The 24,398-nt window shown below is 52.9% G+C and overlaps 12 protein-coding genes across 12 annotated transcripts; 7 read left to right on the forward strand and 5 right to left on the reverse strand.

Annotated features, from left to right (window-relative positions):
• Positions 1 to 168: 168 nt before the first annotated feature.
• Positions 169 to 1,848, reverse strand: LTS14_009461 (uncharacterized protein; the record flags this gene model as incomplete). The annotated part of the gene is made up of 1 exon (XM_064842143.1): positions 169 to 1,848. The coding sequence occupies one exon, from the start codon at positions 1,846 to 1,848 to the stop codon at positions 169 to 171; it is 1,680 nt and encodes a 559-aa protein (XP_064690351.1).
• Positions 1,849 to 2,337: 489 nt separating this feature from the next.
• On the reverse strand, positions 2,338 to 5,389 carry LTS14_009462 (uncharacterized protein; the record flags this gene model as incomplete). The annotated part of the gene is made up of 2 exons (XM_064842144.1): positions 2,338 to 5,070; positions 5,120 to 5,389. 2 exons carry the CDS (start codon positions 5,387 to 5,389, stop codon positions 2,338 to 2,340), a joined length of 3,003 nt encoding a protein of 1,000 aa, XP_064690352.1.
• A 687-nt stretch (positions 5,390 to 6,076) lies between these two features.
• Positions 6,077 to 7,105, forward strand: LTS14_009463 (uncharacterized protein; the record flags this gene model as incomplete). Its single annotated transcript, XM_064842145.1, has 2 exons — positions 6,077 to 6,911; positions 7,035 to 7,105. 2 exons carry the CDS (start codon positions 6,077 to 6,079, stop codon positions 7,103 to 7,105), a joined length of 906 nt encoding a protein of 301 aa, XP_064690353.1.
• A 133-nt stretch (positions 7,106 to 7,238) lies between these two features.
• LTS14_009464 (uncharacterized protein) lies at positions 7,239 to 9,393 on the forward strand (the record flags this gene model as incomplete). Its single annotated transcript, XM_064842146.1, has 3 exons — positions 7,239 to 8,802; positions 8,863 to 8,949; positions 9,017 to 9,393. The coding sequence occupies 3 exons, from the start codon at positions 7,239 to 7,241 to the stop codon at positions 9,391 to 9,393; spliced, it is 2,028 nt and encodes a 675-aa protein (XP_064690354.1).
• A 1,418-nt stretch (positions 9,394 to 10,811) lies between these two features.
• Positions 10,812 to 13,385, reverse strand: SGD1 (suppressor of glycerol defect; the record flags this gene model as incomplete). Its single annotated transcript, XM_064842147.1, has 1 exon — positions 10,812 to 13,385. The coding sequence occupies one exon, from the start codon at positions 13,383 to 13,385 to the stop codon at positions 10,812 to 10,814; it is 2,574 nt and encodes an 857-aa protein (XP_064690355.1).
• Positions 13,386 to 13,664: 279 nt separating this feature from the next.
• LTS14_009466 (uncharacterized protein) lies at positions 13,665 to 14,177 on the forward strand (the record flags this gene model as incomplete). The annotated part of the gene is made up of 2 exons (XM_064842148.1): positions 13,665 to 13,773; positions 13,825 to 14,177. The coding sequence occupies 2 exons, from the start codon at positions 13,665 to 13,667 to the stop codon at positions 14,175 to 14,177; spliced, it is 462 nt and encodes a 153-aa protein (XP_064690356.1).
• Positions 14,178 to 14,884: 707 nt separating this feature from the next.
• Positions 14,885 to 16,959, forward strand: LTS14_009467 (uncharacterized protein; the record flags this gene model as incomplete). The annotated part of the gene is made up of 2 exons (XM_064842149.1): positions 14,885 to 15,002; positions 15,146 to 16,959. The coding sequence occupies 2 exons, from the start codon at positions 14,885 to 14,887 to the stop codon at positions 16,957 to 16,959; spliced, it is 1,932 nt and encodes a 643-aa protein (XP_064690357.1).
• Positions 16,960 to 17,501: 542 nt separating this feature from the next.
• LTS14_009468 (uncharacterized protein) lies at positions 17,502 to 19,583 on the forward strand (the record flags this gene model as incomplete). The annotated part of the gene is made up of 1 exon (XM_064842150.1): positions 17,502 to 19,583. One exon carries the CDS (start codon positions 17,502 to 17,504, stop codon positions 19,581 to 19,583), a length of 2,082 nt encoding a protein of 693 aa, XP_064690358.1.
• Positions 19,584 to 20,262: 679 nt separating this feature from the next.
• LTS14_009469 (uncharacterized protein) lies at positions 20,263 to 21,615 on the reverse strand (the record flags this gene model as incomplete). The annotated part of the gene is made up of 1 exon (XM_064842151.1): positions 20,263 to 21,615. One exon carries the CDS (start codon positions 21,613 to 21,615, stop codon positions 20,263 to 20,265), a length of 1,353 nt encoding a protein of 450 aa, XP_064690359.1.
• Positions 21,616 to 21,926: 311 nt separating this feature from the next.
• LTS14_009470 (uncharacterized protein) lies at positions 21,927 to 22,874 on the reverse strand (the record flags this gene model as incomplete). Its single annotated transcript, XM_064842152.1, has 5 exons — positions 21,927 to 22,226; positions 22,292 to 22,462; positions 22,515 to 22,634; positions 22,701 to 22,773; positions 22,831 to 22,874. The coding sequence occupies 5 exons, from the start codon at positions 22,872 to 22,874 to the stop codon at positions 21,927 to 21,929; spliced, it is 708 nt and encodes a 235-aa protein (XP_064690360.1).
• Positions 22,875 to 23,375: 501 nt separating this feature from the next.
• LTS14_009471 (uncharacterized protein) lies at positions 23,376 to 23,731 on the forward strand (the record flags this gene model as incomplete). Its single annotated transcript, XM_064842153.1, has 2 exons — positions 23,376 to 23,446; positions 23,500 to 23,731. 2 exons carry the CDS (start codon positions 23,376 to 23,378, stop codon positions 23,729 to 23,731), a joined length of 303 nt encoding a protein of 100 aa, XP_064690361.1.
• Positions 23,732 to 23,823: 92 nt separating this feature from the next.
• On the forward strand, positions 23,824 to 24,228 carry LTS14_009472 (uncharacterized protein; the record flags this gene model as incomplete). Its single annotated transcript, XM_064842154.1, has 2 exons — positions 23,824 to 23,963; positions 24,129 to 24,228. The coding sequence occupies 2 exons, from the start codon at positions 23,824 to 23,826 to the stop codon at positions 24,226 to 24,228; spliced, it is 240 nt and encodes a 79-aa protein (XP_064690362.1).
• Between the last annotated feature and the right edge of the window lie 170 nt (positions 24,229 to 24,398).

Raw genomic sequence — 24,398 nt, forward strand, 5'->3', positions numbered from 1 at the left:
GACTCGCAGCACTGACCTCCGCACTCCGTGTCGTTCGTGCCGAAGCTCATGCTCTTGGTAGTACGAGTGTCTCAATGACAAAAGCCACACAAGACGCGAAGCAAGGATAGAAGCCACCACCCTTGCGACTCTTTCCGACCACTCCCCCGCCTCGCACATCACGACCATCTACGGCTTACACCTCCCCATATACCTCGGAAACAAACAGGTGTCCCTGACTGTATGCTGCTTACACAACCACGCCAGGAACCTCTCCAACCCGAGCCCATACCCGCCATGCGGACTCGTGCCATACCGTCTCAAATCTGTATACCAATAATAAGGCTCCGACGGAATCCCATTACGTGTATAAGCCTCCATCAACTCCTCATAGTTATCCATACGCATAGACCCGCCGATGATCTCGCCTACACCTGGCATCAAGCAGTCCACGGATTCCGTTACGCGAGGATCTTGGGGATCCTTTTGCATATAAAAGGCTTTGATCTCCGTGGGAAAGTGGGTGAGGAAGATGGGCTTGTTGATGATATCGGTCATTTTGCGCTCGGCGGCTTCCGCGATGTCGTCGCCGAAGACGTGTGGCTGGTCGTCTTCGTTTTTTATGTCGTGCTCGTTGAGCCATTGGATAGCGTCTGAGTACTTCATACGCTTGAAGGGACGCTCGGGCATAGTGAAGTCGGGGTTGAGTTTCTTGATCATGGATGCGGTGCGGGGGTGTGCGAGGACGATGGAGAGCACACCGCACATCAGGTCTTCGAGGTGAGTGAGTAAGTCGTCGAAGGTGATGAAATCTAGTTCGCCTTCAATGTGTGTGTATTCTGATAAGTGGCGTCGGGTTAGACTCTTCTCCGCTCGAAAGGATTTCTCAATGCAGTAAACATTTCCGAAAGACGGGATGGCAGTTTCGAGGTACAATTGGGAGGATTGAGTGAGGTAGGCCTTTTCGTTGTAGTAGTCGAATTCGAACAGGGTGCTGCCTCCCTCGACTTGCGTCTGCACTAGTGCTGGGGGAGAGACCTTGACGAAATCGAGTTCCCAGTATTTTGTTGCGAAGGCATGTTCGACTGCTTGCCGCACGTAGAGGACAGAGGAGATGGCCTCGTTGCGAAGGGCGAGGTGACGCATGTCGAGGAGAGTTTGGGCATCACCGTTCATTTGCACTTTGTTGGTGATTGCATCTTCTCCACCAGGTGCCTTCCCTATGATCTCGAAGTAGTCGGCGTGCAGTTCGCGGTCCATTGGGGCGTCGTGGTCGGAGGGGACGGCTTTCAATTGGCCTTTGATTAGGATGCTGGATTCGAGAGTGAGAGTCTGGGCGTGGTAGGTATTGGCGAGGTCGCCGGCAAGCAGGCATTGCATATATCCTGTGCCATCGCGAAGGCGAACGAAGAGCATGTTCTTTTGCTTGGCCTGGCGCATCACCCGACCTATGACTTGGACACGTGGTGTAGGGTCGAGCTGGATCTTCTCGGCGAGCTGGATTTTGTGCGCTTCTGGTAGACTTGGGTCGTCCTTGATGACGATCTTCTTTGCCTCCTCGAGAGCTTTTTCGCGTGACTCCTGCTCCTGCTTCTCTCTTATCGCCAGCTCGTTGGCCTTGCCCGCCTTCTTTCGCTGTGCATCGGCATAGTTGGCAGCTTTTTTGAGGGCCGCTTTCGCTGCAGGTTTCCACTTTACGCCCTCTTCTGGTGGCGACTCGGGATCTCGTGTGAAGAACGAAGCTTCGCCATTCTTTTGTAAGTATGCATATTGGACCGTCTTATACGGTTTCTCTTGTGTGCCAGAGTTCTCGTGGTCCAGCCCAGTCTCCTCGTCAATGTAGATATCTGGCTTGGCGGGGGACGCCATATTTTGTGTCTGCGAGGATATGTGAACAGCGAGAAACAGTGGCTGCAGCTGTTATGTTGATCGAGTCAATATTTTGGCTTGACTCAGAGGGAGAGGTTAATTTGGAAGGGGTTCAATGGCTAGTGTGGGGTTGGCGCCACACTGTGCGCGCCACAGTCAACAGTCAACACACATACTACATGTACTCCTTGTAAGACGTCGTCGAGGGTGTTGTCACCGGACAATGACCAGCGACGATCCTCCAGTTACCAGTGGTAGTGCATACAAGCTGCTATACAAATGCCACCAAAGCAGCTATGCCAATTCCAAGCGACCTTTCCTTCGTCCATGTGCACCGAACACCTTGCTACCATACCCAGGACATACCAATACCAGTACAATCTTCCTTCACTTGTTTCCTTCCTCATTTTCCATCACCTGCGTTTGGCCCTCTTGCTTGCCATTCTCGAACCGCGAAACCCTAGCACCCAGTCCAGAAGAAGCGAAATCCTACTTCGCCTTCCCCTTCCGCGCGCCAAAGCCTCCCGCGACCCGTCCAAGGTTGAGCGAACTCTTACCCTTAGCATGCCCAGCAGTGCCAACCGCTCCAGCACCAACAGCCTGCGGTCCAGGCCTGCCGAAACTCTGCGCACTACCCGGCCTCATAGCACCACTACCCGGCGGAATAAGCGTCAGCGGCTTCCTCCCCAGTTCGGGCGACGAGCTCCTCTCATCCAAACCGTCATGCTGTCCCGTAAGCTGCCTCATCTGCGCCCTCCTCACGCGTTCCTGCGTATTTCTGAACTTATCCAGTAGCTCTGCCCACCGAATCCCACCTTCTCCCGCCCCAAGACCCTCTTTACTCCTCAGCCGATTCTGCCTCTCAAATGTACTGACACTGCTCGGCGTGTTAGGCTGACTGCCCACACCTCCACGCCCGGCAATCCCAAAGCCCAAATATCCAATCGCACTAACGCTCCCCAACCGATTCTTCAGAGCCGCGAAAGCAGAAGACTGCGGGAGAAGCATGAGAAGGCCATAGAGACATTTATACAGATGTGGGAATCTCTCCGGCTCAAGAAGTTGCATGCGCAGGTATGTGAAGACTGGACTCTCAAGTAGTTGGACCAATTTATCGATCTGGATAAGCATCGTGACTGTCATTTCCAGCTCGGCGAAGATCTGGAGGAGGTTGTAGGCTTGTTCGTACGCCTGCGCCAGGAGACAGAGGGAGAATGTCGCGACGGCATTGACGCACCAGGCTTTGAAGAGGACCGTGAAGAAGGTCTGGCCATCTTTGGAGTCAAGATTCCTAAGTCGCTTTCTCAATTCCTGGAGCTCGGGGGCAGTGAGGAGATTGTTGTTCAGATTCTGTACCATGATGGAGGCGAACTCGACGTCTTCGTCGCCGTCGCGCTCAAGGCAATCGGCCATAGTCCGGTAGATCTTTTCTGGCAGCAGCGAGAGACAAAGCTGTCGAATGATCAAGTTGCCTCGCGTCTCCAGCAAGTTTCGATCTGTCGTGAAAAGTTTGAGCAGATTCACCATGAATGAGGTAAAGTAGCTGTCATCGCTACTCTTGCTTATCTGGCTCAGCAGCAGCAAATCTCGGGTCACGACCGCTTCAGCGGGATCGCTCAAAGTCTTAAGCAGAGCTGGGAATGTGGCGTCTTGGATTGCGAGGATCTTGCGAGGAGATTTACGGTGGAGCATTATCAGCCAGGCCAGGGCGGCAACGCGAGTGGCTTCATGTTCATGGAGAAATTGTAGGGTCAGAGCGTTGACGGCGGCTTCGTAGTCGAGGTCAGTATGAGGTTTGTCGTTGCCATTTGGTTCGGGTGCTGTGGTAGCGTCCGGTTGTGATTCTGGGGTGTGGACTTGGTTGAGACGGGAGGTCTCGGTGGGTTCGGGACTTGCAGGTTCTTTCCCTTGTTGCTGTTGTTGTTTCAGGCTAGGTGCACTGTCGCGGCGAGAATCACCATTAGTCTGTGTAAGGCGCTTGATCGTCGGAATGGTTGGAGCGGATCCTGGAGCAGGTTGCGGATTTGGTGGGACCTGTGTGGCGATCTGCGCAACTTCTGGGTTGATTGGCGGCTTCGCTGGGTCTTCTGGCAACGACATGATGTATGCCATCAAGGCCTGGTTGACCCTATTCGCCGCTTGCTTGACATGATCTACATCGTGACTGAGAGCCGGCAGGAGGTGGGCGAGCAGTCTTGGTGTGAAGAGAAGGATGTCCTCCGGACAGATATCGAGGAATGTTTCGATCCATTTCAAAGCTGTGACTTGCACTTCCTCTTCGCTAGACTCAGATAGGTAGGTGACTACAATGTCCAGTATCTGTTGGTAGTCGATCTGTACGTCCTGGCCTGGGATCCATTCGTCCTCCAAGTCATCTAAACCATCCTTCTCGCCATCGGACGCAGTCAGTGTTGAGGCGCCATCAGCAGCCGGCGAGTCCACGCCACCATTCTGCGGAGTCTGTGGAGTCTGCGGCGGCTGCTTCGTATCCGTACCTGCTGTTTCTGGCTCCACACCAGCTGCCTCCACTGACTCCGGCTCGGTGCTGGTTATGGCAACAGCATCACTCGATCCACTAGGGATGCGCTCTTTGTCATCTCGACTCTTCCTACTCTCCGCAATGCCCTTTTTGACTGCTGCAATCTTCTTGATCTCTGTCAAAAAGCGATCCAAAGCAACCTTAGTGGTTGTGTGGACATCCTGGTTAGGGTCGCTCAGGAATTTGAGCAGGCCTGCTAGAAAGCTAGGTAGGTACGCAACCAGCTCCAGATCTGGTACCGAATCTAGTAGTGTGATCCAAGAGACCAGGAATGTTCTCGTGAACGGGTTTAGCACATGTATTCGTTCTTGTAAAAGTGGGATGAAGTCATGTAGACTGAAAGCTGTGCGCTCTTCCGGACTCCGCTCTGGTGGGTTATCTTCCAAGTCTATTACCGCAGTCTCTGGCAACAATATACTGGCATATGTTGCAGCTGACTCAGACACAATATCCTTGACTAGGCGATCCAGCAGTTCAGCTCCGTTCTTGACCGACAACTCGGTGTCTGCTGCTAACTTGCACAAAGCATCGAAGACATCATTGAAGTAGACCAGGATCTCGCCCTTTGCAACCTTGGCAATATTGTACATGCTTTCACACGCATAGTATCGTACTCTTGCATCCTGGTCGGAGAAGCAGGCGAGGACTGGTGGTACTATCTCTTTCAGGTAACGGGCAACTTCCTGAGCATGTCAGTGCTTCTACTCAATTACCGTATAGTTCAATCCTTACTGATCCGAGTGCTATAGCGGCAGCAGCAAGCCCGATGAGCCCTCCATTCCTCGCATGCGGTTGGTGTACCGCGTAGGCATAATCATGGCACAATTGGTGTACGATCTTGGCGATTCGGTCGTGATTGTTCTCGGCGAGGGCATTGCGGATTACAGACTCCAACCTATGTCCCTCCTCCGTTAGTTTCTGCGCATATAATCGCTGTTCATGCTGTTTCTTGGATTCGTGGATGCGGGATAGAAGGGATACGAGATCCTTGGCCAGAGGCATCTTGTCGGCAGCATGACCTGCATGGGATGGTGTTGTATCGTATGGGGTGGGATGCTATGTTGGACTTACTCCAAGGCTCCTTGTTTCCGTTTGTCGTAGAGCTTATCTGAAAGGGCTCGCGAGACGGTGGTGTCCATGGTAAGGAAGGCGCGGATGGGCCGGCTCCCTGCATGCTCTTATGCTCGTCTAGGGCAGCTTCGATCGAGCAAGTTATGTTGCCATGTCTCAACGTGAGCAAACTCCTGGACCCAGCAAGCGATTGATGGCGGATGATGCTCGTATGGCTTAGGTCAGGCTAATCTTCGAAAAGCAAGAGACTCGATCGGGTAGCTTTATGGACCCCACGTCAATGTCAACAGATCATCCCTGCCAGTGCCACGCGAGTTGCGCGTCAGAGAGAGCCAAAGTGGCGCAGCGCCAAACTTTGCTTTCTTGGTCTGCCTGCATCATCACTCAAGAACAACTTCCAGGCAGACACATTCACGCTGTTCATGGTGAGTTGTCCCGCCATCGACTTCCTGATCATACCCTCCTGGGAGCCTGAGCAAGGAGCGCCCATAGGGAATCGCTTCAAGGAATCCACGCTGCCTACATTATTTTTGCCTCCAGGAGAGTAGCGAGCGAATGTTGAGAGCATCGACGCGCCATCTTATCACTCAACCTTGACTTCTGGCTCGAAATACCACAATGGCACCCATCAAGGCAAAGAGTCCCTGGCAACGCTTCCTCCGTGCAAACTTCAGCCCAGCACCTCTCTATCCGCTAAAGGGAATGTGGTATTTCGCATCGCACCGCTATATCCAGCCCACGATCAAGACTCGGCTCATACCTCTCACCATCCTTTCCTCCAGTATCCTGGCTATACTCTTCTTGACAGCCTACTTACCACTTGTTGCCTTCCTGGCTCTATTCCACTACAAGGGCTCGGCATGGCTGAACGCCACCTTCTCCATTCTGGTTGTCGGGATGCTCTTGATCCAGCTACTATTCGAGGCGCTATTCGTAGACGGCACGCAGGTCGATATCTTCGATGCTGTAATGATCAACGAGGGGTACGAGCACCTGGTCAAGAATCGCAGGCCCGTGTCAGACGATATCGACGAGAGTGATCCGCTGAAGCGTATGGGAGGAAAAGAGAAGGGAGCTACATTCGCACCCTTCTCGTTCCGCCAAATTATCGAGCTGCTGGTCTGCCTGCCACTCAACTTCATACCTTTTGTCGGGATCCCGCTCTTCCTCCTCTTAACCGGCTACCGTGCAGGTCCGCTACTGAATCGACGATACTTTGACCTGAAGCAATTCAATAAGCAGGAAAGGAATGCTTTCATCAAGACGAAAAGGAGAAGGTTCGAGTACATGTGGTTCGGGACTGTGTACTTGTCCCTGCAGCTTATTCCGATTCTCTCAATGCTGTTTCTACTCACCAGTGCAGCAGGTAGTGCATTGTGGTCTGTACATGTGGAGCAGGAAAATGGCAGCGAGATTATGGAGGGAGAGGACTTGCCGCCGGCTTATGCTGATAGTATGTGAATCGAGCATCATTCTTACGTCGAAGAGCTGCGCTCAGCACACGATGAGCATGTATGTCTTATTTATCTGGTCGTTGGACGATGATCGTGCCTGTATAATCTTGGCCCCTAACCAGGCTACTCGAAGCGGAAGGGCGCCACAATCCTGAGGCTGAGTGCTGGGGTCGCACCTGCACAAGAGTACTAAGCTACCAACGCAGTCAACTTACCCTCCTACTGTGGCCTGGCAATGACTTGTAGCTCAACCGAAGTACGACTCTGTGATGCGCTGGACACATTGAAGTTCGCATCTAGTTCTTGTCACACTCGTTAACCTCACCATGTCCGAGGAGAACTCACATCCACCTGACATCGCCATCTCTCGAGCTTCAACTGAGTCTCGAGCCAGTAGCGAGCGAAGTGGCAAACAGCCTGAACAAGCACGAGGCCGACTACCATCTCCCAAAGTCGACATGGAGAATGTCTATAGCTCTACCTGGCGACGTCGGAGAAGGGAAGCTTGGAGGTATCGCAACCACAGTCCTGATGTCGAATGGCATATCAAGTGGACCACTGGCTGCTTCCCAAACGGTCGTGTTCTCATCATAGACTATATTAGCAACCAGATTGTCCAAAAGGCCAAGCCCACAGGCAAACGACATGTCGCTGTTCGCGCGGCTGAGTTCCAGGACCTCGCTAGTCTCGAACATTTCTATGCGGACCCTAAGACTGCTCATAGTGCTGCACTGCGCGTGATTCATGTGCAGAATGCGACATGGGCTACTCGTTTCCTGCTAAGGAAGTTCAATGTTGATCATCCCAGCGAGATTGTGGGTATGCAAGGCTTTTCGAAATGGGCCCGGTACGAGAAGCCGAGACAGAGGAACGGCAAACCCTTCCCTAATGGCCGTTCGTTTCGAGAGCAGACGGATCCTTGGCGCAATGTATCACGTACAGCATTTGGTCTGGACTATCTGAAGGCTTATGCAACTGCACCTCCGAACAAGCGTCAACGTCGTACGATCTTCGGCGACAGACCCGTGGAGGCTAAGATGATGCACCTGAACGCCTACGGCGACAACCGAAGTCCATATGGTTACGACGTATCCGTGCAGAGGCTATCAGTCTATGTGCAGCGTCCACTAGGCCCACGAGGTCTTGTCAGCCCCGACATGGACGTCCGCAACCCATATCGACACATAGCCAATGGCCGTCCCTCTTTCAAGGAGGACAACAATAAAGTCGACCTCGATACCCTCGACAACACAAACACCATCATCGTCTTCGAGACCTCCGCCTCAATGATGCTAGAAGACTGCCTAGTACAACCGCGCAACGACTTCGAACGAAGATGGCGCCGCCTATCCTTTTACCTGAAGAAGGAGGAAGCCCTCAACGACTCCCGACTAGCCGCTCAATGCACCAACATGATACTCGCCGACGTTTTTCACGGCCTAGGCGTAGTCTGGGAAGAATTCCTCGCAGCCGCCACCGACCACGTCAATATCCTTGAAGATAAAGTGTACGAGAATCCGAGTGACGAAAGCCGCGCGCCCGAACTGTGGACCAACCAAGCAGCATGGCTCAAAGTCGACAAAGTGATGTGGGTCCATCAAGATCTCATCAAGGAAATGCAAACGCATATGCGAGAGCTTGCTGAAGTGGAGGTAGAGGAGGAAGAGGAACCGATGCAGCCGCCAGAGTGGCTAGCGAGTACACCAGCCGAATATGATAAATTGGGTCATAGTGTGCAAGAGGATCTGGTGCAGCCGACGAATAATCTGAGCGATCTCATGTATGAATCTGTCGGAATCCGGGGTTCGAGGCAGTCTTTGCAGTTGGGACTTAGCATGTGGAGGCTTTCGTGGATCACTTTCATCTTTTTGCCGTTGACTTTTATGGTTGGTAAGTGATTTGAGACGGCAATACTACACATAAGTGCCAGACTGACTTGATATACTGCAGGTGTCTTCGGCATGAATGTAACTTGGTTCGATCCGCCAACGAACGTTCTGTGGTGGTTCGTTTCTTGTATTGTCCTGATGCTGTTTGGTAAGCACCCTTCGCACAGCATCCCATCTGAGTTGAGGTTGCCTTGTGCTGACACTGCTCCCTACAGTGCTTGTACTTTGGTACTGCGTGAAACATAGCCTGCAACGACGCCGTCAAACACCCTACCAACGCGGCCTGTACGAGCATCTCTTCACAGAGCTCGAAGACGAATACCCACTCCTGTGGTCCGGCAGTGGCGCTGCTGAAGACATCCAACCTCAAGGCTTCGTTAACCACTTCAAATGGCGACTACTAAAACAATGGTTCGCGCCCGAGAAGACTATCAACAAGAAACTTTACAGCTCCCTCTCGCCTGACGGAGACGATGCTGAGCTTGGTAGCTGGGCACGAACAAAACGATACCTATTCCGTCGCTGGCTCCCGGAGATTCGGAGGAGCCAGATTCCAAACCCTGGCAATACTCTTGCGATGGCTGAGCTATGACGAACAAGTCGTACATCAATCCACAGTACCCACAGCGAGCCAACTGCTATACACGAACTCGCGAAATCGTCCACACCTCTAGCCATTGCGGAAGCGGAACCCTCTGCTCTACAGCAGATCTCGACATTAGGCCTGAGGCCTCTTAGTCTGACAGAGAGGAGGACGAGTGTGGGTTCTAGCATAGGTATGAGTTTTGGTGCTAGTGGTGGTGGGAGGAGGCATAGCAGCGAGGAGAGGCCTTCCAGTCGAGGCAGTAGTGGGATCATGATTGAGGAGAGGAATTTTAGTGATAGTGAGAGTGAGGCGGAGGGAGCTGTGGCGGCGCATTCGGTACATTTGCATATTGACGAGAATGAGCATGGTGGGCCTGGTCATTAGACCTGGATATCGACAGACAATATATATTGCGAAGTATCTCGAGCGCTCTGAGTAGTGGCGAACGAACAACATGGAATTGCCGCTCTCTCATCAACGAACTGTCTATATGACCATTAACGAAGTCGCAGAACAGGCCTCGCGCTCATCTTCCAACCACACCAGATCTCGTTCAAAAGCTACAGCAATAGAGCCGGATGCCCATCCAGCGTAAGAGTAATCCTACACCTACACCCCGGACACCTAAAAGCCTTCTTCCTCCTCCCACCTCCTCTCCTCTTCCTGATAGTCCTCTCGGGAGCCCGATGCGCATAAGTAGGTGTATCCGGAAGCCTCGCAGTCCTACGAAGATGATGGACCGGTCGCAAAGCGTCAAGGTAGTCTACTTCCTCTGGCGAAGGAGTATAGAAGCGGTGTGGTGGTCGAGGCGCTCCGGGAACACTGGGAGAAGGTGGGCCTTCGCGAGGAGTTCGTGGTGGGCTTGGCGTCGCAGGGGTAACAGGGGGTGTTGGGTTGGTGTCCCACAGGAGTTTGAAGAAGGTCCAGATTGCTGCTATTGTTGGCGCTGAGACAATCTTCTTGTTTGCGGTGCAGTGCTTATTCTGGATTCATTGGCCTGTCCGAAAAAGCTCGCTTGGATCTCGGTATTGCAGACTGTATCGTAGACAGTCAATATCGACCGCGTGGTTGAACTGGTGCGATGGGATAATGCATGGTCATGTTGGCAGTATCTTAAGAACAGCTTGTCGGGACACAGCGGACAAAGGATTGTGCCCCTGTCGTAGACCATGTTCAAGAAACGTTCGCCGGATCTGAGTATGATCGAGTGGGGAGGACAAAGAACAAAGCATACAGTAACGAGCCATCTGATATGGGACCGACAGGGCAGCGACTGAGACACAGTGGTCGAAAATGCTTTATCGGAGTCCCAAGCATCAGATCTCATGCAACCGGGTGCTTCCCGGAGACGTTGATGAGAAACTCGCTGCACGCACATCCGAAGCCTCATGACATTATCTTGCCAAGACCAACCACTTCGAATACTACTCCTCCTCACTGCCATCACCCTGCATCCTCCCCTTCACCGACTCCTCGCTGACTTTCCTCAATACATCCAGGACAATCTCACACCCCTCCCTGATAAAACCCTCTTCTCTTCTCTTCTTCGCCAGATCAGCTCGCATTACCACGATACTCATAAACAACTGCAGCCCCTCAATCATCTGTGGCGCTCTAGAAGTGGCAGAAAAGATATCCCGAAGTTTTGCCGCGTAGTCGTCGTTCTTCTTGTGGGCCTGCAATAAGACGGTGGTAAGTAAAGAATTGCCGAATACGTAGGCCTTCGTGTCGGGGCGTGAAAGGAGCCCATAATCCAATGTCTTCGTGGCGGCGATGGAGAGACATCCGTGTGCAATCAAAAACCCATAGAGCCTAGCCAAAATAACGACTTTCGTCATGCTAAGCTCGTCTCGTCCCTCATCATCGTCACCCTCACCATCATCAGCCAGTTTCTTGATACTATCCCACAACGTCTTCTGAAACCCCTTACCCATCCCTTTGCCACCATCCTCACATAATCTCCGTGCCAGGAACCCATAAAAGGGGTTCCAGCCTTGTTCCACACCCGCACAATGCACCAATACGCCTGGTATCTCAGCTGATTGCTTGCTTCTCAGCTTTAGGGCTTGAATTCGCTGGTAAGCGTCTACGTAGTCCTCGGCTCCGACTATGTTGATGAAGATGAGACGGCGAATGTCGGTGTTCATGCCTTGGATGCGAGCAGCTTTTGTTAGATTTACATGGCCAGGGGTGTCGGATTCGTAGCCATCGTCTACGTTCCCGCTGGCTTTGCTACCGGGCGTGGCGCCGGGGGCTGTGGTGGAGGCGAGTTTGGCGGGATCATGGTAGCTGGCGCCCACGAGCCACCATTTCCCTTTCTTTGAGCTGTCGCGGATATCTGCGAGGGTGATCCGGAGTGGTTCAGAGGCTCGTAGAGGGCGAGTGTTGAGAGTGCCCAGTATCTTCCGCATACGTGTTGTGTGTTCTGCCACGACTGCTGAATTGGCTACGCCGGTCTTCATGCGATTGTTCTTGAGGTCGCGTATGGTATCGATCATATACCTCGTGCGGACAGAGATATTGGCCTCGCCTGCCTCAGTAACTTGTCGCTGGAGAAGCAGCACGATATCTTTCAGTGCTGTTGGATCGTCTTTACGAAGCTGTGTGTCTGATGTGCGAATGATGCGTAGTAGCAGCTCCGTGTTGTCTTCCGTCAGCTCGCTGAGGAACAGACGGATGTAGTCGAACAGAATAGCGCTACTGATGACCTGGAAGGCGTATAAAGTCGACATGAACGCCACCAGATTGAGCTGCTGCTTTCCTTCGGCATTGTCGGCCTGTCTATAGCCGTCTAGTACTTCGACAAGTCGTTCAACCAGCTGTGCACCAAAGTCCGTGCCGACGACCTTGTACAGCGCAGCCACGAAACCAGCATGCAGGATAAGGAATGTGTCGTTGAGGATTGCTGGGTCAGTGACTAGTCCCACAAGCAAGTCGATCAGTGTAGACGTTACATGCTGCCTCGCGCTCTTCTCATAGATCTGCTCTACAGCTTGCAAGATAGAGAGCAAGTTCGCATCAGAGAGACGATTCAGCTGGCCTTGTATTTGTCGGCGTAATTGCTTGAGTACTCCCTCGTCGGACGTGGCAGCTTTGCGTAGTGACGGCGGAATGTATTTGCCGGTGGCACCTGCAGTCGAGTCGCCTTTCGATACTGGAGCCACGTACGGATTCTCACGTTCTCGCTTTGGCGACGATGGTCCGTCGTCTTCTGACTCGAAGCCACCAAAGTCATCAGACATCTCATCCTCCGAAAATGGGTTCTCAATCCCATCAGACTCATCATCCATAGCTAAAGCGTCCTCTGAACCTTCTTCCTCAGCCTCAGAGCTGGAGACCGTTTCTACGCGATTCATCTTCAGCCGCTTGTCTCGTAGCCACTTCGCATCTTCATCTGGTCTTTTTCGCTTCTTCCTGCCTTCCTCTTCGCTATCAGAGCCCGTGACCAGCCAATCGAGCTCATCATCGCCGATCTCATTACTGCTTTTCTTGCTCTTCACGCCCAACTTCCGCTCCAGGGCTGTGATCTCATCGTCCTCATCTGCTAATCCAGCCTTGGCTGCCTGCCGTGATATCATGAACGAGTCGTCGCTTTCAGTTTCACTCAAAGCATCTTCACCTTCCTCCTCCTCATCCTCGCTGCCTATATCCTCGAGTTCTGTCTCCGCTGTGGACTCATCGTCAGAGACAGCTGATTCCGGTGCTGGTGCTGGAGTTCTTCTCGACGATTTCAAGATCGATTTGACAGGCTTGGCGTCCTTCGACGGCCTCACTCGTATCTTGTCTACTCGAGATCTGTCCGGCTCCTCATTGTTGAGCCTGATTGGCACTCTTCTCGCAGTAGCACTGATTTGTACCCCCCCACCCTTCTTCGCCTGCCTCTCTGCCTTCCGTCTGTCTTTCCGAGATGTGTCTCTGCCTCCTCGCTTCTCCACACCTCCCACTTGGTCCAATAATGTCTTGGGCAGTTTGGGACCGCCATAATTACTTCGAGCCATAATCACAATCCTCCCGCCATGGAAAGGTAGAAACTTTGTTGTTTCGCCGAGCTCTATTGAAGAATGAGAGATACCAGAAGCCTACCTGCTAGCTTATCTCATTGCCCTATGAATGATAGATTGTCGTATGCTGAGTAGATCTGAATTACGATCAATTTTTTGAAGCATCTTTGGCGCACCAATCAGAACATCCCACTTTTCAATTCAACTTCACACTCACGCGACCCATGTATATATTGCTCGATTGAAAACTATCTATGCCCAGGATATAAGAGGAGAATGGCGAAAGAACACTTGAGCAACGAGGCTTTCTTCACTCAATTGACCTCATTGATCGAGAAGACACAGCAAAAGGGACATGGAGCTGTCTACTTGACGCAAAAGCGATGTATACCATAGCCTCTTCTTAGCCCTGGCACACCTACTGATGGACAAGAAGTAACGTTCGATGCATCCTCGACCACGACCACAGCTCAAAAGATCGCAGACGACCCGCTGTGGGATCTGAACCCGCCCAACCCTCTCCCTCTAATCATCCGGGCCACGGACGGCAAGAGTCACAAGCTTGGGCCAGAAGGCACGAAAGGCGGGAAGGGCGGCAGGACGAAGAATGCAGATAAGGTGAAGCTCAAGACAGTCGTGCAGCCGGATGATCTGGACGCCTTCTTTGCGAAATACGCGGAGGTGTGCAAGGCGGGAATGCAGAGTTTGAAGAAGAGGGATAGGAGTAAGCGGAAGAAGGCGAGCAAAAAGAAGGGTGGTGCTGGTACCGGTGGGGATGGGAAGGTATGAGGGCTTCTGCCTGGCGGTCCTATCGGTAAAGGAGAAACGGTCATGGATGTTGGCAAGATTCATGAGATATGAGATTATGATATGGAAATGGACCACGACAGCATCCCAAAACATCACCTTGGATTGAGCATATGCTCATGTCGGGAGCATAAGAGAAGAGACCTCTGCTTCAGCTGGCACGTGATTTGGACGGCACGTGAGAGTGGCAAGCTAGTGCGACGTCGATATCGTGGATGACAGGGAAAATTCCGCTTTCTGTCCTAGGCAGTGCGCTTGCCGGACTCGGCGTGTGCAAATTGGTGCCAGCACGATGGATGGTTGTTCTTGCTGCTTCGACAGGAGGGTATCTAAGCTTCCCACGGCCTGCAAAGCTTGGCGTCATATTCTGCGGCCTCCTCCACGACACCACATTTGCGCACAAACGGATAGAATCCTACACGCCTCTCTGTATAGCATACCATCATGCGTGTCACTTCACCACGATAGGCCTCAAATCGACTACTTCGCGATGTACATTTCTGCGGACATGAGTAAGCGGCAATCGCAAGCAAGACAAAGGCTGGACGGTACCCGCCTGTTATCCTCACAGACCTCACCAGTCTACTCCCATCGTCTTGGTCACGAGTATAGGCTCAGGCTATTAAAAAGGGACCACTAGTTGCTGTCAATCCGGTCAAGCTCAACACAAAATTCAAGCAACAGCTACAATGGCATCCCATCAACTGGTCGTCTCCTTCAGCCATGTTGTCCTCAACTTCCCGAGTAGGCAGTTGTCCTCAGATAAGACTGGTCTTTGCACAGTGACCACCGAGCGTCTGGTGTATGGTAAGCCCTCAAGTTCTCGCACCTGAATATTCTTGTCTCTGCTTCACACTTTTGTCTCCTTTCTCTTCTCTCACACAAGTTTGCTTGCATCTTCTCTTTACACAGTACAGACGAACTTTAACTGCACCACTGTCAGACTACAGTCAAACTACAACCACACAATCAAACACCTGCTCAACAGCGTATCTCGAGGGTGAGGATGTTTCGTCAGCAGCAAGCCGCTTTTCACCAGCAGCGTCAGACTCTCCCGCCGTCGTATGGGACGCCAGTACCACAAAACCAGTACTCCATGGCCGGGATGAATATGCCGCTGAACCGTGCATCACCGATGATGCCTCAGTCATACCTTGGCTTCAATCAGCCAGCTCACAACCCGGCACTGACTCCATGGCTAGCGAACCTCCTCGAGATGCCTCCCTACGTGAACGCCCCTCTCCTGACCCCGACGCCTTCCAGATCTCAGCAGTTCACCGGGCCCAACGAGCTTGGATACTGGACCCCGGCACCATATAACCAGCGCGGTGTGCCAGGGATGCCGAATGGCACGATGATGCCCTCTCAACGGCATGATTCCTTCGCAACACCGGCTCGTAGGCCGGCAGTACCTCCTCAGTTGCCTTTCGCGACGGGAAGTCACTTGCCAGGCGGACCTTTAAGGTCTACTATGCAGCCGGCGCATGCAAATTGGTATTGTCCAGCAATGCTACCGGCGTCTTCACCTCTTCCTTCTCAACAGCATGGTCGCTTCCCTACACCCGCTGCTAGGCCGGCAGTATCTCTTCAGTCGCCTTTGGCGACGGGGAGCCACTTGCCAGGCGGATCCCTTGGGTCTACTATGCAGCCGGTGCATGCGAATCAGTCACCATCGTCTGCTCCTCATCCCGTCATCGACCTCACCCAGCCTGAGGGTCCGATCGATCTCACCGAAGAGGAGGAGTATGACGACACTCAAGATGCTCCGGGCTCTCCAGATCCCCACTATGTCGTTGACTTCACCCCTGAGGAAGCGTCATCTGTACCAGAGCCAGCCGCTCCCAAGCCTATGGGATTTGTCCAGTATATGTCGAAGAACTGGCTGGAACGGGCGCCCAATTTGTTCACGAATGGTACTGATGGTGAGGAGAAGATTATGGAGTTCAGCAATCTCAAGTGCACGGAGAGAGAATACGAGGAGCTGAAGAAAAGCGGGCTGAAACCCTCACATGGTTTAGTAACCAGGTCGGCCCCTAAGAAGAAGGGTAAGGGTAAATGCACCTTGACGTCGTCAAAGTCGTCGAAGCGTGGGCGGGCAGTCGAGGATGATGGGGAAGATGACAGGGCAGCTAAGCGTCGTTCGCCGTCCAAGAAGACGACTGCGAGCCATGAGAAGACTGCCAGTCGTCCTGAGACGTCTGTCGACGAGCCAGTCGTTGCCGAGAGCTCGACGATGGCTCAGGCTCGTGAGTTTGCGGAAACGAGCACAGCTGCGCAGTCTCTCGGTGGGCCAGAGGTGCCTATCGCTGGCATAGAGGCCGCCAACGCCTCCTCACCGCTTATGGTACATGAGACAGGCGCAGCTGTACAGTCTCTTGGTGGGCCCGACGACCCTGTTGCTAGCATAGAGGTCGTCGAAGCCTCCACAACGCCTATCGTGCAAGAGACGACGGAGTCGGAAGCCGACTTGGACGAAGAGGTTTTTCCGTTTACCTCGGCGGCAACGGAGAAAGCAGAGGAGTCTGACGATGACTCTGGTGGAGAGCTCGTGTTGGAAGGTGAGGTCGGTACTGGTGAGGTCACTGCGGTAGAGGAAGAGCAGGACCAGACGGAGGGGGGGCTCGAGATGTCTGCGGACGATCTTATAAGAGAGTTGGGATTGGCATTAGAGGAGAAGGACACGGTTCCAAGGGCGCAGGAGGCATTTTTGGAGTACGGGCGGGCACAGATGGACGATGAATCTGAGGAATCGGAAGAAGAGTGATTGGCTTCCAGCGTCTCAAGCAGAAGATACATATTGCATACCATGGCAACGACTATATCACCATATCCAAATATCGCCTTCTCGAGCTCGTATTGTGGTGTAAAGAGGACATGTAAAGGTGAATCACCGCCAAGCCTCAGGCAAATCGCGCGTGCCTTCCACTTTTTAAAACCCCACTCCATTCACCAACGCCCCAGCACAGACCAGGTGAATGCCCCCCCTGCAAGTGACGACGCTAACAAAACCGCGAAACACGTCTCCGTCCCGCCAACATCACCGCTGCCACATTTATAGATTCGCCGGCTCCAAGCTGGAGCTTCTCAAGAACACACCTGTCTCAGATACTCTCGAAAACGAGCACTACGAAGCAAGACCTTGTCTACGTCTACATCGACTCGATAACGCACACAGCAGTGATCTCTAGCGAAGGTACATACTACGACAGATGTTACACATCATCCATACACACATACTCTTTGTGCCACATCTCGCGCACCACGACTATCGCCCACATAATACTCACACGCACACATTCCCTCGAGATGGATCCGATCACCAACAACACCTCTCAAGACAAGCAAGCCCAGGCCGATCGTAGAGCTGAGGCCATGGCTCGTCTGGCGAAGAGGCGGCAACGTCGACAGAACAAAGACACCAGCACCCAATCCACCGGCGATGACGACCACAATCCTGCTCCTGCCTTTGAGGACGCTCCCACCACTCCTCTCCTCGAGAAGAACTCGCAGAAGAAGGTGCAAGTCTTGGTCCCGAACAAGCCACGCGCACAACCAAGGAAGACAAATGCGCCCGAGAACCCCTCACGCTTGTCCAAGGTCACCGCAGTGAATGAAGTGATCGATGAGGAGAATAAACAAGACGATCTCGAGGTTCAGTTGGAGGCGGCTTTGAATGCAGACTCAGCAGCACAGCCCACCGCTATCAAGGAGGCTGCTAAGGTGGTCGACAACGATATCGATATCACCGCCGCAGAAGTGGATCGCTACAAGAATGCAGCCAGCGATCTCAATGCTATGAACGACAAGTTCACGCGGAGCATGCAGTACAAGCGGTACGATGCCTGGGGTGACTGCATTCCCAGCAGTCTGGACGCCATGGGCGTCACGGCTCCATCTCTCGCTACTACCAAAGCCCAAGCAGCAGCTGTCGCCGTACAGGTTGCCAAGCCGAAGGTGTATGGCAGGACCATCACCAAGTTACAGGCCAAGCAGATGAAGGGTGGTGAGGACATGCCCGAGCTTGGGTCGCTGGACAGCGAGAGCTCTTTCGAGGATGTGACCGTTGTCTCAGATGACGACGAGGAGGATCCGACGATTGAGGTGGCCAAGAAGAGTGGCAGCCGTAAGCATCTCGAGGTCATCATGAAGCCGAACGAGAAGTTCACATACGCTGAGCTTCCGAACCCTGTCCAGCCGACTGCTCCTATGAAGCGCAAGCACAATGATAGTCTGGCGTTACCTCAGAAGATTGCAAAAGTGGACGTCGACGAAACTCCTAAGCGCACACAAGAGCAGGAGCTCGCTGATGACCTCAAGGAGCACCATAAGCAGACCACTGCTAGTGCTAAGCAGCGTCTAGTCAAGCCTGCGACGGGCGTCAAGGGTACCAAGAAGTCGAAGGACATCCCTGTCGACGACGACGCCTGGTGGGAGAAGCCTATAGGCGAAGGCGAGGACCTCTTCGGTGAGGACGTCGAGGATGAGTCTCATGCTGGTGCAGATATCACGGCTGAGAACCAGACTACTGCCGCTGAAATCAAGCAGCACGCAGTTGAACATGATGTTCAGACCATGCTGAGAAATGGCAGTCTTGCTGCGCTTGCGTCAGTGGTTGGTGAAGACGTGGGCTTGAATACAGAGAACGACACTACTGAGAGCAGCATCGACGAGAGCGCTGTCATGGCTGGTGCACCGGTCTCTATGGCTGCTGACGAGCATGGCCCTGGCGAGGAGAGCCATATTGCGGACGCTGGTAATGAGGCTGCTGTCGTCCATGACACTGCCATTCCGACTCCACAGAAGAGCAGCACTGCGCCTGTCCAGTCGAGCAAGCGTGCTCGTGAGATCGATGAAAACTACGATGATGAAGACGAGGCTCAGCCATCTCCGAAGAAGACGAAGGTCGATGAGCCCGCCGCTGTCAAGCTGGCTCCTGTCACTCAGACTGCGACCAAGCCCATCATTGCAGGTCCCATGGCGAACTTCTCATTCGGCTCGAAGCGCCCATCCCGTCAACCTCAGCTTCGTAGAGCCATTGCCCCTGCACCCTCTGCCAACACTCCCTCGTCTCACCAGTCAGATGCGCAGCGCGGTCTGACAGGCATCGAGGCGATCGAGCAGCGCAACCGCGAACTCCGTGCTAGAAAGCAAGAAGACGATGAGGAGCGCGAGCGTGTCGAGCATGAGAGGGCCCTCGACTATGAGACTAGAAGGGCAGCGAAGAAAGAGCGTCGCTTGAGCGGCGAGGATGTAGATGAGAGTGATGAGGAGGGCGAGAGCCTTGCAGACTTGTTAGCTAGGAAAGAAGCCCAGGCTGCCAAGGCCGAGGAGGCAAGGAAGGCTCGGAAGACGTTGGACAAGAAGATGAAGAGTCGAAGTAGGAAGTAGAGGCTCGAGAAGCTACAACGAGCCGACTGAAATGGATACGATACGGAGAGATTTGAAGGGTCAGGGACTTGTCCGCATACGATGCAGCTGTCGCTGACCCGGAAGATCCGCCGACGATCCGGCATGCAAAGATGTTGCGAAAGAAGGTGATATGAAGAAGCATCAGAAGTCGAATCTTGGACCTGTTAGCGTTCGATGCGGCTGTCCTTGATTTGACGAAGACCCTCCAGCACCCGAAGCAAAGGCTTGATGCCTTACGAATGGCAACGATACGACTTTTGAACGCGAACGATGTCTTTTCTTTTGCGAGCATGGTATGGTGTTTCTACTGCGAATTAGCAAGTTCTGGTTAGGGAGTTTGCTTGATTTCAGGGCATTGGAGTTGGTGGCAAAAGCTATGGAAATGTTTCGTTCGAGCGCTGTACTTCTATGTGAGACGGCGAAAAGTGAATCACAACGACAGCGATGCTTTCACGATCGTCACGAACAACAGCTATGAAAACAGGTGGTGCCCGAAAGGGCAGGCACAAATACGACAACCGGGAGAATGGTAATTTGGTAGACGCAGCGGAGGAACTTCAGGAGAGCGGCATGACATAACTCTCAGCGTAGTGTATGATAGGTGCATCGCAATTGCTTTCTATGTACTTCTATCCAAACTCATGCCACAACATCACGACTATCGTCTCCCAAACTTCTTCCCACCACCCCGCCCATTAGCCTTGGAATTCTTGTTCTTGATTTTGAGTCTCCGGAAGTTGGCATGGGCTTGGGCGCTGACTTTCTTCTTCTTCGATGGCGATGTGCTAGTCGTCTCATCCTTCGCTTTCTTCGACTTCCGCGCTGCGCTACTGTCTTCTTCGTGATCAGTATCTTCTTCGTTCCCCGCAAGCTGTATCTGCTGGACGGTCTCCTCCACAGCAATCTCAGCAGCCTTCTGTGGTTTGTGCAGAACGGGCTTCATATTCGATCGCTTCGTCTGCCGCTTCAAGCCCTTCTTCTTCCAAACCTTCCTAGGCTGACCATCTGCGCCCAGTGCTCCTAGATCTCCCGTATCACTGTCATCGCTCAGAGGATCGCCTTGATCGGGACCTAAAAGCATCTCGCCTGCTTGACTATCCTCTACCAATACTTTGGCAGGCTTCTCGCCACTTGCCTCCGCTTCGAGCTCGTCTAGAATGTCCCACTCGTCATCCATACGTTCTTCTTCGTGTTGTCGTAGACCGCGTATGATACTGCTTAGACTCCTGACTAGTCCTCGTTTCTTCTGCGGAAGTGATCCAGAAGTTGTTGAAGAGCCTTCTTCCTCTTCCACAGGCGCCAGTGGAAAGCTGCGGCGGAGGAAAGACGGAGTCGCGAAATGTCGCTTAGACGTGCTTGGTGTGTGCTGCTCGTCCAGTTTCTGCCGCTTCAGTGGTGTTCCAGCGAAGGCATCGAGAATGCGACGTTTGCTAGAAGACTGTGGCGTCGCGGATGGTACACGTCGAGATGATGCTGGCGCAGTGGTGGATTTGCTAGGCGTGCAGCTTATGGCGGGCATATCAGACAGTGCATTGGCACTATTGCCTGCCTTGGACGGCGTCGCAGAGACAGCCATGTCGAAAATGCCAAGCACTTGTCCATCCTTCTGCGGCGTCGGCCCCAGTGCGCAGCGTATATAGGCAGGCGTGGGCTCAACCTCCTGCTCTCCGTCCTCATCCACCACATCCAAGATCATGACACTCTTCTGCCTTCTGCTTGGTGTCGCTGCCACCTCGTTGCCTGACCTTTCTCGCAGCGCATTTCGCCCTTGACGGCCGCCGGGTTGAGGCTCTCTTACTCTTTGCGGCGACTCTACCTTCTTCGGTCCCTCTATCGGTCGTCGAAGGCGATTGTACTCGCGATACTTTTCATGTATCGACGCGTCTGCGCTGATGTCGTACCGAGAAGCTTTGCGGCCGCCATGTCTCTTTGCAAATTCGATCTCCCATAGCTTTAGCTCTTCTCTCAAACCGGCGACTTGCTTTTCCAGTATGGCTGAGCCGCTTGCCATGGTCAAAGAATATGTAATGCAGTGCCGAGTGCGGTTGGAGATCGAAAGTCATACGGCCGTGACAGAGACGGAAGAAAGTGGGGTCGTTTTGACGCGTTCGGGACGCGCGTGTCACGTGCGTGAGGATCAATGAACACGATACGTTCTCCAACTCTCTTCCTTTCATCTACACTACCACGACCAACCAACTCCATCGGTATGTGGACAGGCGAGAAGGCCCGATCGAGATGATGGACCACGAGTGTCTTCGCCGCCAGCGTCAATGCTTTCGAAACACGAGTGGCTCACGATATGCCAATGTTTAATACTGATTACATCTTTGGCTTCTTCACATTAGCCCTGTGCTCCTTCTGCGCCTCCTGTACAGGTCTTCCCTTCCTGATATCAGCCGCGACCTTCTCATCGGCCTCCACCTGCGAAGGAATAAGCTCCAGCACTTTCTCCGCCATACTCCTTGGGATCACAACAACACCGTTAATATCTCCTACCAGGATATCGCCTGGGTTGATAGTCGCATCCTGGTCCTCGCTATTGAGCCAAACAGGCTCGTTGATTGCTGCAACCCGCATCGCTTCTGCTGGTGCTGTGGTACCAACGTCCCGGGCAAAGACCTGATGCATCTGTCAGTTCATATCGGACCCGTACTGTACGATCTTAGTCAGCGATAGCAGCATACCGGGAATTCCATATCTCGATGTTCCTGTAGATCTCTCAGCCGTCCATCGATGACCGTGCCTACTACGCCTGAGTATTGCGCCTGGGTGCTCATCAGGCCGCCATAGCATGCATTGATCGCTCGTGCTGGTGCAGAGATGAACACAACGGACCCAGAAGGGACATTATCAAGCTGCGATCGTCCGGTCAGTTGACCTTCAGAGAGTCCGAGTGACTATACTTACATAATGTTCCGGAGGCGTGGGCTCGCTCTCATAGTTCTTACGGACATATTTGACTGTGTGTGCTGGCCCTACAATCTTTGTCGTACCTTCTTGTCTGCGAGGCGACCACCTGAGATCGTACTGGCGTGATTAGACACAGAATTTGATCGCTTAATATCCAACCTTGCAGCAGCGTGAAGGACATACATACATCGTCAAGCCAGCCAAGAAGCCACCATGAGCGACCTTGAGTTTTGACAGCGCATCGGCTACATCGCAACTGAGCATAAACATCAGACGCTGTCCTTCCATTTACTGCTCACGGCAGACAACATACGTTGTGTAAGAGGACAACCCTTTCACGATGTCCTTGGTCTCCATGTTGACGTCCTGAGTAAACTTACGCATAAAGCTGCAATGTACGGCAGGCTGCGCAATCCTAGCAATGGTATTGTATATCATGCAGTGCGGTTGGAGTCATGGCACGAACGAAGTCCTCCTCCAGATGTGAGATATAAGGTCAAATGGCCGATATCGCGGACTCTTGGTCACAAGCTTCGATCGTCCTCACTTCTGTGTATCCGATAGAGAAAAAGGCAAGTGCTGGAGCCTCACTCACCTCAAAGGCTTACGCTCGGCATTTGGCCTGGGGTGCTGATTGAGCAAGACTTGTAGTAACCGATGAGAGTCGACCGTCGTTACGCCATCGACGGGATGAATTCCGAACTGATTAGCACACCATAAAGGTTATAACAGTAGGTCGATCTTTTGAGGCGAAGGGTATATAAACACGATATGATAGTGCGATACTGAGGGAGTTCTTATAGTGTAGATGTGACGAGATCATAATAATCTTCCTGAGCACCTCCAAAGTCGGACACCATGGCAGACCCTTCACTATACACCTACACATCTCCCCTCAAAGGCTGGCGAGGAGGCGAACCACTATCAGAGTATGTACAGTGGTGACAGACCGACCGCGTACTGTCCCTGATACGCTCTTCAGTGAGAAGATTACAGAAGGACCAGACGCGAAGTCATACGTGAACCCAACACCGACAACCAGATCCTCAACCTACGCATCGTTTGCTGATCCTATCACAAATGGCACTCGCGCCGGCTTCGATGTCCACATCTACTTCATGCAATCGGTTCCATACGAAGTCACCTTCGCCACCGAGCTATGGGAGCGCATAAGGCGCGAGTTCCCGGAACTGAGAATCTATCGAGTCTGGTAAGCTGCGATATCGTAGAGCCGTACAGAAGACAAGGACTGTGCCATTTCTGATACTTTGGCAGGGATCGACCTCTTGGTCCCCATCCTATAGCCATGTTCGAGGTCAACCTCCACACGCCCGAGCAATTTGGTGCGTTCGTGCCGTGGCTGGTGATTAATCGTGGACCCCTTTCTGCTCTCGTGCATCCCAACACGGGAGATGATGTGAGAGACCATACGCAGCGGGCAACTTGGTGAGCTGAAACCCTTCTCCTACTTTACGTACCACTTCCCTATACTCCTCCCACGAACGTGCTCGTTGGTGAAGATGACCAACTCCTGTATGCCTTTAGTCGTCCTCCTTGGCGGGTTGATCCAACTTGTGAGAGTGCTCTTTGCTGACATGGCCATGTATCTAGGATGGGCCAACCAATCCCACTAGCCGTAGGATTCTTGCGCGAGATTTTGCAGAAGCAGGAGGCTGAGAAGGCAGGATCCAAAGCCAGTGGAGAATCATAGGGAGCAAATTTTTCTCTTGCTATTCTAGCCCCTCGAATAAACCGACTGACCTGTACCTAAACAGCCTCGAAGTGATGTCTACGGTGATGAGCTTAGGGGCGCAGCCTACCTGCACATTCTCGGTTGACGTCGATCAAGGTATATATTGCTTCAGCGAAAAGGAATCCAGC

Source organism: Recurvomyces mirabilis (genome assembly GCF_035927965.1).
Source record: "Recurvomyces mirabilis strain CCFEE 5264 chromosome Unknown scaffold_31, whole genome shotgun sequence".
Taxonomy (NCBI): Eukaryota; Fungi; Ascomycota; class Dothideomycetes; order Mycosphaerellales; family Teratosphaeriaceae; genus Recurvomyces; species Recurvomyces mirabilis.